Source organism: Mobula birostris, chromosome 1, assembly GCF_030028105.1.
Source record: "Mobula birostris isolate sMobBir1 chromosome 1, sMobBir1.hap1, whole genome shotgun sequence".
Lineage (NCBI taxonomy): Eukaryota > Metazoa > Chordata > Chondrichthyes > Myliobatiformes > Myliobatidae > Mobula > Mobula birostris.
Window position 1 is genome coordinate 79,982,058 of NC_092370.1, and position 16,910 is coordinate 79,998,967.

The window sequence follows — 16,910 nt, forward strand, 5'->3', positions numbered from 1 at the left end:
TGATGGGGGGAGGGGGGAAGAGAAGGTAGGGGAACACTTACAAGACTGCTTTGAGTCAGTGGACTGGTTGATATTCAGTGATTCATCTTTGGATCTGAATGAATATGGTATAATTGCCACTGAATGAAAATAGGAAGTGTGGATAGAGTGGACAAGAGGATATTTCCATTTTGAATGTCTAAGATAGCACTCATAAGTGGCAACTTTTTGTGTGCTTCTCTGATGAGAATCATCAAATATTCTTGTTTTGGACCAACACAGCTGAAATCCGGTCACAGTCAGTAAGCAACATTGTTTTAAGACATTTTAAAAGTCTATCAATCCAAAAAGTAAAAACGTCAGACTCCGGAAAACGGACCCAGGTCACAAGTGCAGTTCCCCTTTAAAAAAAAAACAGAAATGGAGAAGGCGCACTGGTCAACAGACATGACTGAAACAGAGGCCTTAGACACTGCGCGCCCACCCCCCCCCCCCCCCAAACTACGCCTGACTACCTTGCTGGCTAGTTGCTGGAAAATACAACTGAAGAACTCAGAGCAAGATAGCAGTACCAGAGGGACATTAGGGATTGCTGTATACTTTGCTTGCCTCTGCTATTTTGCACACAGCAAGGCAGCCTGAGGGTTTCACCATTCTCTACAAAGACAGCTCAGTTGAGTCTTTTAAAAGTAGAGGAAGAGTAGTATGCTTCACGATTAACTCATCGTGGTGCACAGACCTGACAGTTGTGTCATTCTGCTCACCCAACCTGGAATATTGAGCAGTCAAGTGTCATTCATTTTATCTACCAAGGAAGTATTCTGCTGTCATCCTGGTAGCGATGTACAATACACCTCAGGCCAACGCCTGGCAGCACCATGATCAGTCATGAAACAGCACACCATGACGTGCTATTTCCCTACCACTGCGAGAGATTCCAACCAGGCCAGCTTCAAGAAATCTCTGAATAATTACCACCAATATATCACCCGTGGAACCAGAGGAGCCAACACACCTGACCATTGTTAGACTACCATCAAGAAACTTTGGTAAGTCCAAACACTTGCTGTACTTCTACTCCCGGCAAAAAGGCAGAAACCAAAGACCACAGCACCAGTGGTGAGGACCAAGAAGGTATGGTGAAGGGAGGCAGGAGGAGCATTTACAGGATTTCTTTGAGTTGATGGACTGGTTAATATTCAGGGATTTATCTTCGGATCGGCCACAGTTGTCACTGACTTCATCAAGACCTGAGTGGATGAGTACTCAGTACCTTTGAGAACATACTGGATATACCCAAACCAAAAACTGTGGATGAACTAGGAGATTAGGAGCCTGCTGAGGGCTGGAACTGTGGCATTCAAACCCAGTGACTCAGAACAATACAAGTAGTAAGGTACAACCTACAGAAGGCCATTTTTAGAGCAAAAAAAAACCTAATTCTGATTGAAGTTAGAGATGGAATCAGATGCTAGTCAGCTCTGGCAGGGTTTAAAGGCCATCACTTCCTACAAAGTGAAACCTAACGTCATGAATGGCTGTGGTTCTTCATTCCTAGATGAGCCAAGCACCTTTTATACACGTTTTGAAAGAGAATAAAAAAAGCTACCCTGTGCATATCCCTCCAACATCTGGTGACCTGATAATCTGTCATGGAGGCCAATGTCAGAACAGCTTTCATGAGAATGAACCATTGCAAGGAGTCAGATAGCGTATCTGGTAGAGCACTGTAAACCTGTATGAACAAACTGGCTAGACTTTTCAATCTCTCACTGCTGCCATGTGGGATGTTTCCAACTGCTTCAAAAGGATGACAATCACACCAGTGCCCAAGAAGAGGAGTGTGAGCTGCCTCATTGACTACCAGTTGCACTCACATCTACTACTATGAAGTGCTTTGAGGGGTTGGTCATGGCTAGAATTAACTCCTGCCTGAGCAAGAACTGAACCCAATGCATAAGTATATGGCTAGACACAGTTCAAAGGCATCTTTAAATTTGTACAACACTTTCGTTGACAGAATTTCAGAAGGTGACGAGAAGGCATCCAGGAGCGAGACATATCAGCTGGTTGAGTGGTGTCGCAACAACAATCTTGCCCTCAACGTCATAAAGACCAAGGAACTGATTGGACGGGAAGCTGAGGGTGAAAAGACAAAGAAGCACAAAATGCTGCAAAACGCAAGGCTATGGGCTGTATCATTCATGTTAAATAGCCTTTATACATTAATGAAAGGCACACAGATTAAAAGAGATATAACCTGTAGGAAATGCACATCAACTGGATCACAAGAAAAACAGCAGAAATGAAACATTAGTTTCTGATTAATCAATTAGAAGTTTATCTTTAAGAATGGAAGACATGGACTTTGAAACAAGTTTAAAATATACTTATATGATACTTAATATTGTAAATATAAACTTCTTAAGTTACCAGTTCCACCAGATTCAAGTGAAATATGCTTCACGGGTAAAAAAAAAAGAGTACGGAAACTCACCTCAGTTTTGAATGTGGTTTTGTACTTTCATAGTAAAATAAAAAGTTTATTTCATGTACTCCTTCATCATCCGGTCCACGCAACCACATGGGTAGCTGCACAGAAGCCCCCGGTAATAGTACAGTGTCAGGAAGAGGCACGTCAATTACCCACTGTGGATTTCCAGAGTCTACTCCAAAGTCTACGGGGGAAACTGAAGATGTGATAGCTGAGGATACGCCCGCACAATCAGTTATAACAGTCTTGTAAGCGCTACAGTTTTCCGAACCAGTTGGACTTGATGGCGTTAATGCTGCAGTTTTACTCCCAAAGGAAAAGAAGTCTGGGTCCTTGCATACAACTTTCAATCCAGTAAGTGGGCACTGGCTTACATTCACAAACTCCACATAAGTTTTTCTCAATTCACCACAAAGCAATCCAGTGGGGAAGTTAATGAAAAATACCTGCCAGCACAAAAAAGGTAATATAAATCGATGATATACATTCTAAGATGCACAAATATCACAGCACTTATCAGCTTAATCTAAGATAAGGGCATTCTCTCTTTTCCCACACCTAACAGGCAGAAGATACAGAAGTCTGAAAATACCACTAGGCTCAAAGGCACTGTCTGTCTATCCCGCTGTTGGAAGACTTTTGAACAGTTCCCTCATACAGTAATGTGGACTCTTGACCACTCAGTCTACATCAGCATGGCCTTGCACCTTACTATCTGTCAACACTTCACTTATAACACCTTAATTCTGAATTTATTGCTTCTCCCTGTACTGTTGTAGTGAAATATCAATATAGATGGCGTGCAAAACAAAGATCTTCACTGCACCTTAGTACATATAATATTAAATCAATTTACAAAGAAAACTTCAAAGTTCGTTCGATGAAGGAAATCAAAAAGTAGTGTCAACAACCCCACAGAGAAGCAGCCAGCACATCTGAACTGCTCAGAACTTCTACTTTGTTTTTACAAGGCATTAGATTTTTCACCCCTTCATCTAAGTCCTGTCAGATGTAACGCTGTAGTTGCCCCATAATGTGTGTTATTGCAGGTAAGAATGAAATTGATAATCCCATGATATTTGCTGAGCTACAGATTTTAAAAAATATTTTGCTGCAATATCTCATAGATGCATGTTTTAAAGTTTAATGTCCTTTCTTCTGCAGTTAATGGCAACAATAAACTAACACATCACACTGAAAGCTCCAATTGCCATTTTTCAATTCAAAGTGTATGATATTGTGGCATCAGAGCTTTGGAGGACACAGCACAAATTAACTTTAGTTTTTTGAATCTGTCTTTTCTTTATTTCAATATTGGCAAGTAAATGTCAAAATGTATAGTTCAATTTTCAAAATCATAAAAGAATAGATGAAAATAATTGCAATTATTCAGCAACTCAAAATATTTGTTTGACAATGTCTTTGAAATGTTGGACAATGCATTTATTACTGCTTCATAGGGCCAGCAGTAGTTTCTGTTGTATCATGTAACAGGCATTTTCCTGACTTTTGATGGTTAGTTAAATCAGATGTTAGTAGACTAGAGTTCATCCTTTTGAAGACCAGCCCCACATTTTTCCATTTAGCTGTTCCAGCTAGTTTATTAAATCTTCTTGATGTACAGTATTATTCCAAGCCTGGTACTTTTTAGCAGCACTCAACTATCATCTCTGCAACGTCTTCATAGAAAGCATTGAGCTGGAATGATCTGTGAGCAACAGGCAGCAGATGGCCTAGATTCCCCAATGGCCTCTGGTCTCTGATTACCAAAGAGCTAAAGTTCAAAGGAATTATACAGAAGGAATTATTTCAGAAGAATGAGAGGTGATCTTATAGAAACAAACAAAATTTTGAAGGGGATAGATAAGATAGAAGTAGGAAAGTTGTTTCCATTGGTAGGTGAGTCTAGAACTAGGGGACATTGCCTCAAGATTCAGGGGAGAAGATTTAGGACGGAGATGAGGAGAAACTGTTTTTCCCAGAGAGTGGTGAACCTGTGGAATTCTCTGCCCAGGGAAGCAGTTGAGGCTTCTTCATTAAATACATTTAAGATACAGTTAGATAGGTTTTTACATAGTAAAGGAATTAAGGGTTATGGGGAAAAGGCAGGTAGATGGAGCTGAGTTTACGGACAGATCAGCCATGATCTTGTTGAATGGCGGGGTAGGCTCGATGGGTCAGATGGCCTACTCCCATTCCTATTTCTTATGTTCTTACTAAGGAAGCTAAAATTTAATTTTATTTGATATATACATTGAAATAAATCCACTTACCTTTTCAGTTCAGGATGGTGATTCCAGCTGAATGAATGGCACTGTATTATATACGCCAACTATAGTTGGAATGCAGCTAGGTCCATCCTATCTGCCAAGCAATGTATTTGTCCTAGCACTGATGTACACATCTCTTCCAATCAAGACAATTTGATAATTTTAACTCCTCAAATCCATATAGCAGATTCTACCTCAACAGAATATTTGTATTTTATATTAGCTCAACACCCAGTCATTCCACACATTACTCATTTCCTGTTCACATCCAACTCTCTATGAGTTCCTCCAAGTGTCAATAACCTCTCCATATAATCTAGAGCAAGTTGTTTTTGTTTTATCTTTCTACTTTATGGTTGACAACCACTGCATTTTTAATGTTATATGTCAACAGTTGTACCATGGTTGTAACACCACAGCATTGAAACTTGAACTACCATATTTTAAATAAAATACAATGTTAAAAATGAAATTAGCCATACTCAGAAGTACTGCAAATCATAAACATTTGTCCTGATGAAGAGTTTCAGCCCGAAATGTTCACTGTTTATTCCACTCTACTTGGCTTGCTGAGTTCCTCCGCAGTTTGTGTTGCTCAGAAGTACAGCAGCCTTTCCAGAACTTCAGCGCATAAATTCAAATATGAATGCTTAAAAACATAAACATGAGCTGAAAAAGGACAATAAGCTCACTCAAGCCTGCTCTACAATTTTTGAAGATCATTGCTGATCCAATTGTTGCTTCATTAATACTTCCTTGCTCTCTCTACACCAATCCATTTCCTTGCAGTTTATATACCTGCCAAATTCCGTTAAGGCAAACACGAGAAAATCTGCAGATGCTGGAATTTCAAGCAACACATATAAAAGTTGCTGGTGAACACAGCAGGCCAGACAGCATCTCTAGGAAGAGGTACAGTCGACGTTTCGGGCCGAGACCCTTCGTCAGGACAAACTGAAAGAAGAGCTAGTAAGAGATTTGAAAGTGGGAGAGGGAGGGGAAGATCCAAAATGATAGGAGAAGACAGGAGGGGGACAGGTGATTGGCAAAAGGGATATGACAGGATCATGGTACAGGAGGCCTAGGGAGAAAGAAAAGGTGGGGTGGGGGGGAACCACAGGATGGGCAAGGGATATAATGAGGGGGACAGAGGGAGAAAAAGGAGAGAGAGAAAAAGAATGTGTGTATATAAATAAATAACGGATGGGGTACGAGGGGGAGGTGGGGCACTAGCGGAAGTTTGAGAAGTCAATGTTCATGCCATCAGGTTGGAGGCTACCCAGACAGAATGAATATAAGGTATTGTTCCTCCAACCTGAGTTAACACACTTTTGTAAAAATGTCTAATATTTTCCACTCAGAGCTGACGAATTCCCATAAAATTCAAAAATCATGAAAAGTATATAATTTTAAAGGTGATAATAAAAGGAACAAACTAAAATTCTGAAAGTTGACTCCTGGTTCAAGGATTCTAGAGCTTTCATTCCCTTCATACATTGTGCCACCATGTAGCAGCTCAATGAGAACTGATTTCAAAGGAGCAAATACCACTCAACACACTGCAGACTTATCAGATAGAGCATCGCCACTGCTGTGTTCAGAATAAAGTGGCATGAACCTTGTCCCAGATCCTTAATTCATGGAAAACTAAAAATGTTCTACTAAGATTACAAGTGTATAATATTTTCCACTTCAATGCAGATTATAATTCCACATTTAAGTTGCAAACACAAATATGAAGAAAAATCTTTTAATTCTGGAGAGTGTAAAGTTGATAAGCAGTGTTAAAATTATACAGATAGACCTGTACCTCTAACAAGGGCATTGCCTCCGTGATTATGGGATCTAACCGCCGATCTGATCCATACTTCACAGAAGTTTTCTCTTCTTTAGTGTTATTGAGTCTAGGTCCCTGGATTTCCAGATTTTGGCGACCTCTTACTGATAACCCATGAGGAACTTTACCTGAAACATATTTATAAGGAAAATGATTTTGGATGCTTAGGAAAAAAGGCCACATCAACATTCTGTAACATAGTAATTATAGGAATGGTAAATATTTTAGAACAGTATAACATAGTTGGTGACTATTGGGACCATAGTATCTTTAACAAAGTCCAATGAGTCTGCAACTTTCTGCTTTTATGCTACAGCCTTGCAGCTATTTTTCTTTCATCTATTTTCAGGAGCAGGACAGTGGGGCTAATTGGAGAGTTCTTTCAAATAGCTGCTGTAAAGATAACTGGCCTTTCTGCATGACAATGTATATTTCTTAAATTACTCATTAGAAATTACAGTAATTTTAGTTACACTGTAAAGTAAATCTCACATTTTACATCATATAAGAGTGATAATAAACTTGATTCTAAGTGCATGGATGCAAGCTGTGAAATCGTATATCGCTTTGTACAGATATAGGGAAAGCAGGGCAATGGGGCAGTTTGTATAATTTCTGAGAGCTGAACAGAGTGGTACCTTTCTGAGGCACAACTTAAGATCACAATGTGGCAAGATTTTAAATGGTGCTCTGGAAATGTTATAAACTGAGTGCAAGTATTTCCCCCAAAGCTATAAGAAAATTGTATTTACTGGAAAAAGCAAGTTATTCATTTTTTCTCCTTCCCAGTTCTGACAATGGACTTTCAGCATGACATTATAACTCTTCCACCATATATACTGCCTGACCTGGGTGCTTCTTGGATTTACAACATCTGCAGTTTATTTATTGACTTTCACTTGATGCTGGTTAGGGTTACATCATTTGAAAATGATGAAGATCTTGGTACATTTAATCTTTAGAAAACAAAGCAGGAGTTTAGTGGGGCTGGGGGAATATTTATCTGGAAAGTTCTTTCCAAGCATGGACACAATGGCCAATGGGTATATGGTTCCACAGAGGGCTGAAATAAATTGGTTGAGAAATTAAACCAAGCACTGACAAACTAGCACATTATTGATTAAAGTCCAGTTTTTGTGAAAGCAAAAGTCAGCCTTAAAATAGCACAAGGGGGAAATGGTCAGTCAATGTTTTGGGACCAGAAATGTCTGATCTCCATTTCCCTCCTGAGATGTTTAACCCACTGAGTTCCTCCAGCAGTTTGGTGTTGCTCTACATACTTCAGCATCTTCAGTCTCTTGGTTCTTTAAAATAGTATAACCATCACTTATTTGGAAATTTGGATCCATAATCACAGCTCACTTTCTGCTAGTCTTCAACGTGTTGAAGAATAAATCTTATTTCTAGCAGCCAGATAGCACAACAGCCCCCACCACCCTCCCCCCAATATATTACAAGGACAGTATTCAGTGACTTTGCTGCTAATATTAGAAAAATATTGGGTGAGGCTAAAATAGCAGTCAATTTTCACACATATAAACTGAGCAAATCTGCATCACAAAAACATAACCGATCCCTGCATATCACAATCTGTTTGCGTTCCGCATCCACTCCCCAACTGACCTTCAGTCCAGCTTAGCCCATGGTAATACTCCAGTTGATCTGTTGAACTGGATTGTTGGAGGTTATGAGTTGTTTGCGGCTTGATTCCAGATTTTGACAAGTAAGGGCTGCTGACATTGAGGCAATTGGCTGCAGGAACAGGTTAAACAGGGGGAATTGGCACAGTCTTTACTAAAGCAAAATTGAAATAAAATGCTCAAAACATTGAACTCAGGAATTAAAAAGAAAAGGGGACTCATATTTCCAAAATCTTCAAAGTTCTCCCCCAACCCAATCTGGCAGGAATTGCCCAGCAATTTCTCCAATTTACATGACCAGCATCTGCAGAATCTTGTTTTACAAATCTAAATATTCAAATTACTGTCCTTAGTTTTACCATGTTTGCCATTGACCTTGTCTACTGTACTTTGTATACATTATTTGATTCTTTAAATATTATTTTGCAATGCATTTCTAATATTCATTGCAAATACAGAAACAGACAAATGGATCACTTTACCTGCCGCCTGCGTTCCAGGACCAGAGTCTATTCCATCGTGTTTAGCAGCTGGCAGCACTGTGCTGAGATTGTAAACGATTCCGAGAATGTGCAGCTCTCCTGTCTGGCAAGGAAGTAGCTTTAATCTTGCCTAAAGAAAAGGCAGAAATTACTTCAAAATGCATCATTCAGATTACAACACTTGCTAATTTCACAAATGTCAATAATTTTATTTCAGACTTATAGATTCAAAGGCATTTTTCTTTTGCATTCAAGAGTCACAATTATTTTATAATGCATTACAATTTAACAGCTAACACCTAGAAATGACATTCTCACTGAGGCAGATTACATTACAGCATTGTGGCATGGTACAGTCTTAAAGTGAGGCCAAAACTGACATGGAGACGTGTGTTCCCCACAGGTGGCCTCTTGCTCATTTGTAAATGACTGCTGTCCAACTTTTCCTCCATGATATTCCTTAAAATTTAACTTCTGATTTAGCATGGGATCAGGTTGGGCATATGTTTGGAGGGAAACAGCTGATGATTCAGGCTGACACCACTCATTTGCACCAGAAAGAAAATGGTAAACTATAATGTGGACCACTCCAGATGAAGGGTCTCACTCACAATGGTCTATTCCCCGCACCCCCCAACAGATGCTGCCTGACCGGAGTTTCTCTTGCCCCAGATTCCAACATCTGCAATCTCGAGTCTCCATGGAAACTGCTCTACAATCTGAGTCCTTAACAACCATCAAGTTGTCATCAACACTAATCCCTTCTTATTCTCCCCACGTTCCCATAACCTCTCACCAGTTTCTACAATTCACCTGCATACTCAGGGCAATTTACACTGGCCAATTAATCTGCCAACCTGCACACTATTGAGATGTGGGTGGAAACCACAGCACCCAGAGGAAATACACACAGTCACAGGGAGAACGTACTAACTCTTTACAGACATTACCGGAAATCAAGATTGGCCTGGGTCCTTGAAGCAGCGGTTCTATCAGTATGCCACTATAATGTTTTTATCCCAATATAATCTAATGATACTTAGTATTAAATTCTATTCAATAACAATCATAAAATTCCTTGGAGTGTTTTTGTAACTTTCAGGAACAACAGAAGTACAAACTGCAGATGCTTCACTGTTCAATCAGAAGACACTGTGGCATTGTTCCCTGAGGAAAGGGAAACTTGTCAGCATCCTAACCAAAAACCATCCCATAAGTTATCACACTAGTTCAGTAATTCAACTGATTGCTCTGTGCAACCTGATGACTATGCCTTCTGTGAAAAATCATGTTAACAAAATAATTGTGCCAAAGCTACTTGCATCACGAGAACTGGGAGAGTGTGGACTCAATTACCCCACTAGTGGAAGTAATTCCCATATCTAAAGCAAGTGGCCAAAACATTATCATTGAAACCCAAAATTTTCAGAGACTTCAATTAGTATCAGCAATACCCACTAAATATAGTGTGAGTAATAGATGTTGATACAAAGCTCAGGAAACACTTCATCACACAGGATTATTTCAAAGTGCATCTGAGCCAAAGAGCACCACAGAAGTCACCTGATCACTAGTCATCTAGTTAAATGAGGTAACAGAATATGGAGAATATGCACTTCAAGATCTGCTCTCAAAGTGCAGCACTCAACAGTGATGCAGCTAATGGAGCTCCAGCCTCACAATGCCAGAGACCCAAGTCCAAACATGATCTCCAGTACTGTGTGGAGTTTGCATGTTCTCCTTGTGACTGTGCATGTCTTCTCCAGGTGTTCTGGTTTCTTCCCACATTGCAAAGGCACAGAGGCTGGCTGGTTAATTGGCCACTATAAATTTAGCCAGTGTGCATGTGAGGGGAATAACTTGGAAGGAGATCATGAGAATGTGGGAATAATAAAACAAAATGTGATTAATGTAGGCTAACAGCACAAACTCAGTGGGCTGCATCTATGATGATAACACAGCACACAGTAAAAAATTCAAACATGCTCTCCATCTGAATGTGTTCTTTTGATGTTGTTTCATATGGCAGGTGCTTTTTTTTCACTTCAGAAGCTGGGGGTTGCCAGGTGCCCCATTGGTGGAGTGTTTGCTCTGTTTCAGCATGTCGACTTCTGAGTCTATTTGCAGCTGCCCAGTTTTGTCTGATAGCTGTAGCAAAGCCTGGGAGGAGCGGGGTGGGGGCATGTTGGTGTGCCAGTATTGGCGCTATTCAGTGTGTCCATAAGAGTTGAGGTTTTTCAAGTTATAGAAATGTTTTCGAGATTTGAGTCAGGAAGATGGAGGAGCACTTTTGATGAGCTTACAAACTGGAAAGCTGTTGGGCATATTTTGGATATGCTTGTAGAATTTTGCTGAAGCTACTGTTCTACAGATCTCTGGGGGCGCTATTCTGCTCTGTTGGGAGCCTTTGGCCAGCTGTGATTTTAGGACTCCTGAGATTATTCTCATAGAAGTATGGAGCTGTGTATTGATGATGTTTGTGTGAGCACTTCTAACTAGCTCTCATTTCTTTCAAACACTATTTTCACAAACCTTAAGTAATGGTGCAGAAGCTCTGGCAGAACCAAGTCAAAACTAAATTGATTTCATATTGAACAATGAGTAATAGTATTTATTAACCTGAAAGTGAATTTTGTTAATACCCTAACCAGTGAATTGCATTTCATTGTCCAATACGGATTCAAAATATATCTTGGCTCCAAATGATTGGACTTACTCAATACATCACAGGCACACCTTCACGTACAGTACTGTCTTAGGCACATGTAAAAAAATCTGTAATGTGAAAATGATTTCAAAAATATTAAAGTTTCTAAATATCAACATTTACTATAAGGAGCAGTAAAACATTAAATCAAATCAATATTTGATGTGACCACCCTTTGCCTTTAAAACTGCAACAATTATCTTAGGTACAATTTCTCTGTTGTGCAGTTTTATCAGAAAATTGGCTAGTAGGTTGTTTCAAGCATCTTGGAGAACTTGCAACAGTTCTTCTGAAGACTTTAACCATCACTTGCTTCTGTCTCTTCAGGTAGTCCAAAACTGCCTCAATGATGTTGAGATCACAGTTTTGTGGAGGCCAGACCATCTAAACCCATATAAAAGATCTATGATGCCTAAATATTGGCATGGTACTGTATGTACATGAGGCACTGCCTCAAGACAGCAAAATCTACCAAAGAACTCTACCAACTATGCTGTCATCTTACAGCTACCATTAGACAGGAGGTATAGTAACTCGAAGTTCCACACCATCAGGTTCAAGAACGACTTGCCTTCAATCACTTGTTTCTTGAACTAACCAGCACAACCCTCATCACTAACTGTCAAGCAACAGGCTGACCTCCAAGTACAATGGACTGTTTCTTTAGCTCTAATTGTGTCCTCTCATATGCTTTATATGTCAATGATTATGTTACTTGAATGATGGAATTGATTGCTTTGTGGCCAAGTTTGCGGACAATATGAAGACAGATGGAGGGGCAGGAGGTGTGAGGAAGCAGGGAATCTGCAGGACTTAGATTAGTGGAATGGGCAAAGAAGTGGCAGAAAGAATACAGTGTAGGGAAGTATATGGTCATGCACTTTGGTAGATCAAATAAAGGTGTATACTATTTTCTAAACGGGGATAAAAATTCAGAAATCCAAGGCACAAAGGGATGTGGGAGTCCTCGAGCAGGGTTCGCTAAGGTTAACTTGCAGGTGCAGTCTGTGGTAAGGAAGGCAAAGACAATGTTAACAATCATTTTGGAAAGGATTAGAATATAAAGGATGTAATGTTGAGGCTCTATAAGGCATTATAAACTTGGAGTATTGAGCAGTTTTGGGTCCCTTACCCAAGCAAAGATGGTCCAGAGGAGGTTCACGAGAAAGATCCAGGGAATAAAGGGGTTAACACACAAGGACCGTTTGATAGCTCTGGGCTTGTACTTCACAAGACCACAAGATACAGGAGCAGAAGTAGGCTATTCAACCCATCGAGTCTGTTCCACCAATCATGGGCTGATCCAATTTTTCCAGTCATCCCCACTCCCCTGCTTTCCATAAGACCTAAGACCTAAGAATGAGGGGGGAATCTCATTGAAACCTATCGAAAATTGAAAGGCCTAGATAGAACGGATATGGAGAGGATGTTTCCTATAGTGAGAGAATCTAGGACCAGACAGCACAGCCTCAGAATAGAGGAACTTCCATTTAGAACAGAGATAAGGTGGAATTTCTTTAGCCAGAGGGTAGTGAATCGTGGGATTGTCGAGGACAAATTACAAAAGTGGAGTTTGCTAAGTTCTTGATTAATCAAAGAAAGGTTATGGGGAAAAAGCAGGAGAATGGGCTTGAGAAGGATAATATATCAGCCTTGACAGAATGGCAGAGCAGACTCAATAGGCTGAATAGCCTAATTCAGTTCCTGTGTCTTATCATCTTTACGTTTAACCTATACTTTTCTTATTAAGGCCGTCTCTGATGCCATGTGCCTGTAATGCTGATCCAGACAAGTTTTTCATTGACTTGTGCATACAAAAATAAACATGACTTGATCATTCTGAAATCTAGTTCTGTACAGATACCCGAAATATGTGAAGATGATGAATTGAATATTATGTAACTGTGACTAGTAACTCCAGCGTCAAGCTCAGATTCTCTTCCTGGCTTATGTTGAGTGAGCCAATCTCAGCCTATTTCTTCCATGCCCCCCACATCCCAATTCAATTTTTGGGATGTTGGCATCCTGGGCCATTTCAGAGGGTACTGTGGAATCAACCATATGGGTGGTCAAGGATGGTATTTTTTTCTAGAAGAGCACTGTTTCAGTTTTACAACCACCAAAGATTACTAATAAATATTTTGAATAAAAGAGTATGGAAGTCCACAGCTGCCATTGTGAGATTCAATCTCAAGCCTCTGGAGTGTTATAGCCCGGGTCTCTAGGTTAGTGACCGAGTCATTTAATTGTTGAACTACCATTGTTCCCTTAACAGCAGCAGATATTCCACAATCAACTTGTGTGTGAGTGTGATCAAGACATGGGTTTCATTATGTATTCTCTTCCCTTGATGGAGCTGTCTCCAAAGGAAAAGGAGGAAAAAGAAGGGGGATTATTTTTGCCAGGATAAATTTATTGCAGAGAAAGTATAGATACTCACCACTTTGGTTTCTTCACCACTTATTTGAAATTCATTTATTACTTCCGTGACAATACTCTGAGATGCCTGAAATCATGAAAACCACATTTTGTTTAAATGGTATGTTATTTTCCAACTAATCCTCCAAAGAGTGAATTAGTTGATTTATACAGTTATGAAGAGTTAGCTCTATGAAAAACTACTTTCCATTTCTTGTATTCAATAGCTGGAGCTACCTAGCAGGTCAAGCACTAACTGTAGTGAGAAATGTTTCAAGTCAATGCCCTTTGATCAGAACAGTTCAGCATTTTTAATACTAACCGTATTTCAGGTCAGAATCAGATTTGTCATCACTAATGTACACGCAGAGGTCACTATTAGGTACACTCATGGTTTTCTGCTGCGTTGGCCATCTACTATATGATTCGACGTGGTGTGCGCTCTTTTGCACACCACTGTTGTAACATGTGATTATTTGAGTTAGTTGCCTTTCTACCAGCTTAAACCAGTCTGGCCATTCTCCTCTGACCTCTATCATTAACAAGGTATTCCTCCTCTCTCTCTCCCGCACCACAGAACTGCTACTCACAGGATTTTTTTTTTGTTGTTTTTCAGACCATTCTCTGTAAACTCCAGAGATCTGCATGTGAAATTCCCAGGAGATCAGCAGTTTCTGAGATACTCAAAAGATCTATCTGGCACCAACAAACATTCTACAGTGAAAGTACCTCAAAGCAAATTTTTTCCTATTTTGATGCTTGGGCTGAACAACAACTGAACCTCTGTATGCTTTTATGTATTGAGATGCTGCCACATGATTGGCTGAATAGACATACCTAAAGGTGTAATTAGGTGCACCTAATAAAGTGGCCACTGAGCGTATATACCATGAAATGTGTCATTTTGTGCTAGCAGTACATTGCAAAAATTAAAATTGCTATAAATTACAAAAATAGTGCAAAATATAATGAGGAGGAAGAAGCCATTTCTGAATGGCTGAGTTTGGGTTGCATGAGTGAAGTTTAGAGTATCTGTGGTGACTTGCATTTGGTTATTTTTGTTCTGGCTTAGTTGCTACCGATCCTAGACCCAAAATGTTTCCCTTCTACAGATCCTGCCAGACCTGCTGAATTTTGAGTACTTCCTGGATTTATAGCAGATTTGTTCGTATTTATAATTTTTCTTATGTCATTAAACCATGTCAACAGGAGTGGAAAAACAACCTAATACCAAAGGAAACATTAAGGATGGGCATCTCCAAATTCTACAGAGTGAAGAATGTGCAGAAGCTATTTCCATAGAGTAAAAGGGAACTTTGGCAGCTCAAGCTGTGACAAAAGAGATAAAATAAATGGGCTGAAACACATTAAACCTGTTACTTTGGTATGTAGACAATGAATTAAACAATTAAAGAGTGGAGTAGCCATTGAAAATTGGCAATGAAAATCGGAAGTTTTCAAGCTAGTCCAATAGTTACAGAATATTGTATCAGTTAGCTCAAAAACAATTATTCCAAAAACATATCATTACCTTTAGATGTAAATCTTTCTCGTTGCTGATCGACTCTCTTGCATCTTCTTCTGAATCTTTAGTAAAGTCTCTAAAGTTAAATTTCCACAACAACGACAGATCACTCAACAACAGAGGGACCTTCAAAGGATTTTTGAACACTACTTCAACTGTAACTGGTTCTAGAAACAATAACAGAAAGATAGTAAGAATGACAAAACACTACAGCATGTCACACTGGACTAACCTCCAAAATCACTTTGGCAGGATGCAGAAAACAGGGTATTTTAAAGGGAAATAATAAATTTTAAGTAATGTTAAACAAAAGTAGTAATTACAGTAATTTCAGGAAGCAATAAAAGTATAAAACCTTAACCCAAAGGTAGCATATAGGTAGATAAGGTGATGAAGGAGGCATAATTGGAGATAATACAGGAAGTACTATTGTCAATTTGAGCACAACTATAAAAAATTAAGTCAAAACAAATATTGATTGAGACACAAGTAGTAAGCAGCAAATCAGAGATTAATAATTTAAAGCTTACATTAATTGGCTAAGAGCTTTACAGTCAGTACACCAACAGTTTCCTTCGAGGACTAATTATGTGAACTGACTTACCTTCTACCACGGCCATGGGAAGGCGCAAGTTGTCAGTCTGGCTGTTGAGACAATACTGAGTGTGCTGAAAATTCTGAGGGATTGTTCCTTTGTTCACCACAGTTACAACCCGTTCCTCAAGCTCTTTCCATTGCTGGGAAGCCTCACGTTCATATTCCTGGTCCAAGCTGACATGGGTGGCTGCTTGTTTTTCTCCTAACGGGAAGGGAAACAGAATGTTATATTATCAGCACCTGTTTCAAGTTAAATAGACTTGTCGGCCCAAGTCATCCACACTGACCATGATGCCTATTTGAGCTAGTCCCATTTGCCTGTGTATGCCTCAATTCCTGCCCATGAACCAGTCCATATGCCTGCCTCTACTAATTCTTTTGACAGCTCAATCCACATATCCATAACCCTGTATGGAAAACATGTCACAATATTCTGAACTTGTACAGCTGTAACATAACATTCCAGCTTTTGTACTCAAGATTTAGGACATCCAATGAAGGCAAGTGTATCATACGCCTTCTTCACCACCTTATCTACCTGTATCACCATTTTCATAGAGAAAAGTACAGCACTCCCCATACTAGATTCTTTTGCCTGCAGATCCTGGCTTGTCCTTCATGACTTTCTTAAATAAAGGTACAACATAATACATCCTCTGGTCCTCCAGTACTTCAACCCGGTTAAGGAAAATACAAACATCTGTCAGGGCCCCAGCAATTTCTTCCTTTGCTTCTCACAATCTTGGGGTACAGTTGGTCAGGTTTCAGTGATTTATTCATCTTTATGCATCTCAAAATCACCTCTTTTGTAATGCAAATCTGTTTCTGGACATCTGCTCCCTGAGTTCTGTAGTTTCTATAACTTTCTCCATGGCAAATATAGGTGAGGCATTTAAAACATTGTCCTTATCCCAGGCCTACATTCAAGTGAATACATTGTCTCTCAATAGACCTATTCACT

The 16,910-nt window shown here is 39.6% G+C and overlaps 1 protein-coding gene across 6 annotated transcripts in view; it reads right to left on the reverse strand.

The window, feature by feature from the left end:
- trappc8 (trafficking protein particle complex subunit 8) overlaps positions 1 to 16,910 on the reverse strand; it is a 165,896-nt gene that overhangs the window by 52,043 nt on the left and 96,943 nt on the right. For all 6 annotated transcript variants that reach the window (XR_011885978.1, XR_011885979.1, XM_072257877.1 and 3 more), the window contains 7 exons: positions 15,957 to 16,151; positions 15,359 to 15,519; positions 13,850 to 13,915; positions 8,703 to 8,832; positions 8,204 to 8,332; positions 6,554 to 6,708; positions 2,477 to 2,919 (listed from right to left, as the gene is read on the reverse strand). Coding sequence is in view for 4 of the 6 variants with exons in the window: in XM_072257877.1 (XP_072113978.1) it covers positions 2,477 to 2,919; positions 6,554 to 6,708; positions 8,204 to 8,332; positions 8,703 to 8,832; positions 13,850 to 13,915; positions 15,359 to 15,519; positions 15,957 to 16,151 (1,279 nt within the window). In the remaining 2 variants the exon portion in view is untranslated. The remainder of the gene's footprint in view (positions 1 to 2,476; positions 2,920 to 6,553; positions 6,709 to 8,203; positions 8,333 to 8,702; positions 8,833 to 13,849; positions 13,916 to 15,358; positions 15,520 to 15,956; positions 16,152 to 16,910) is intronic.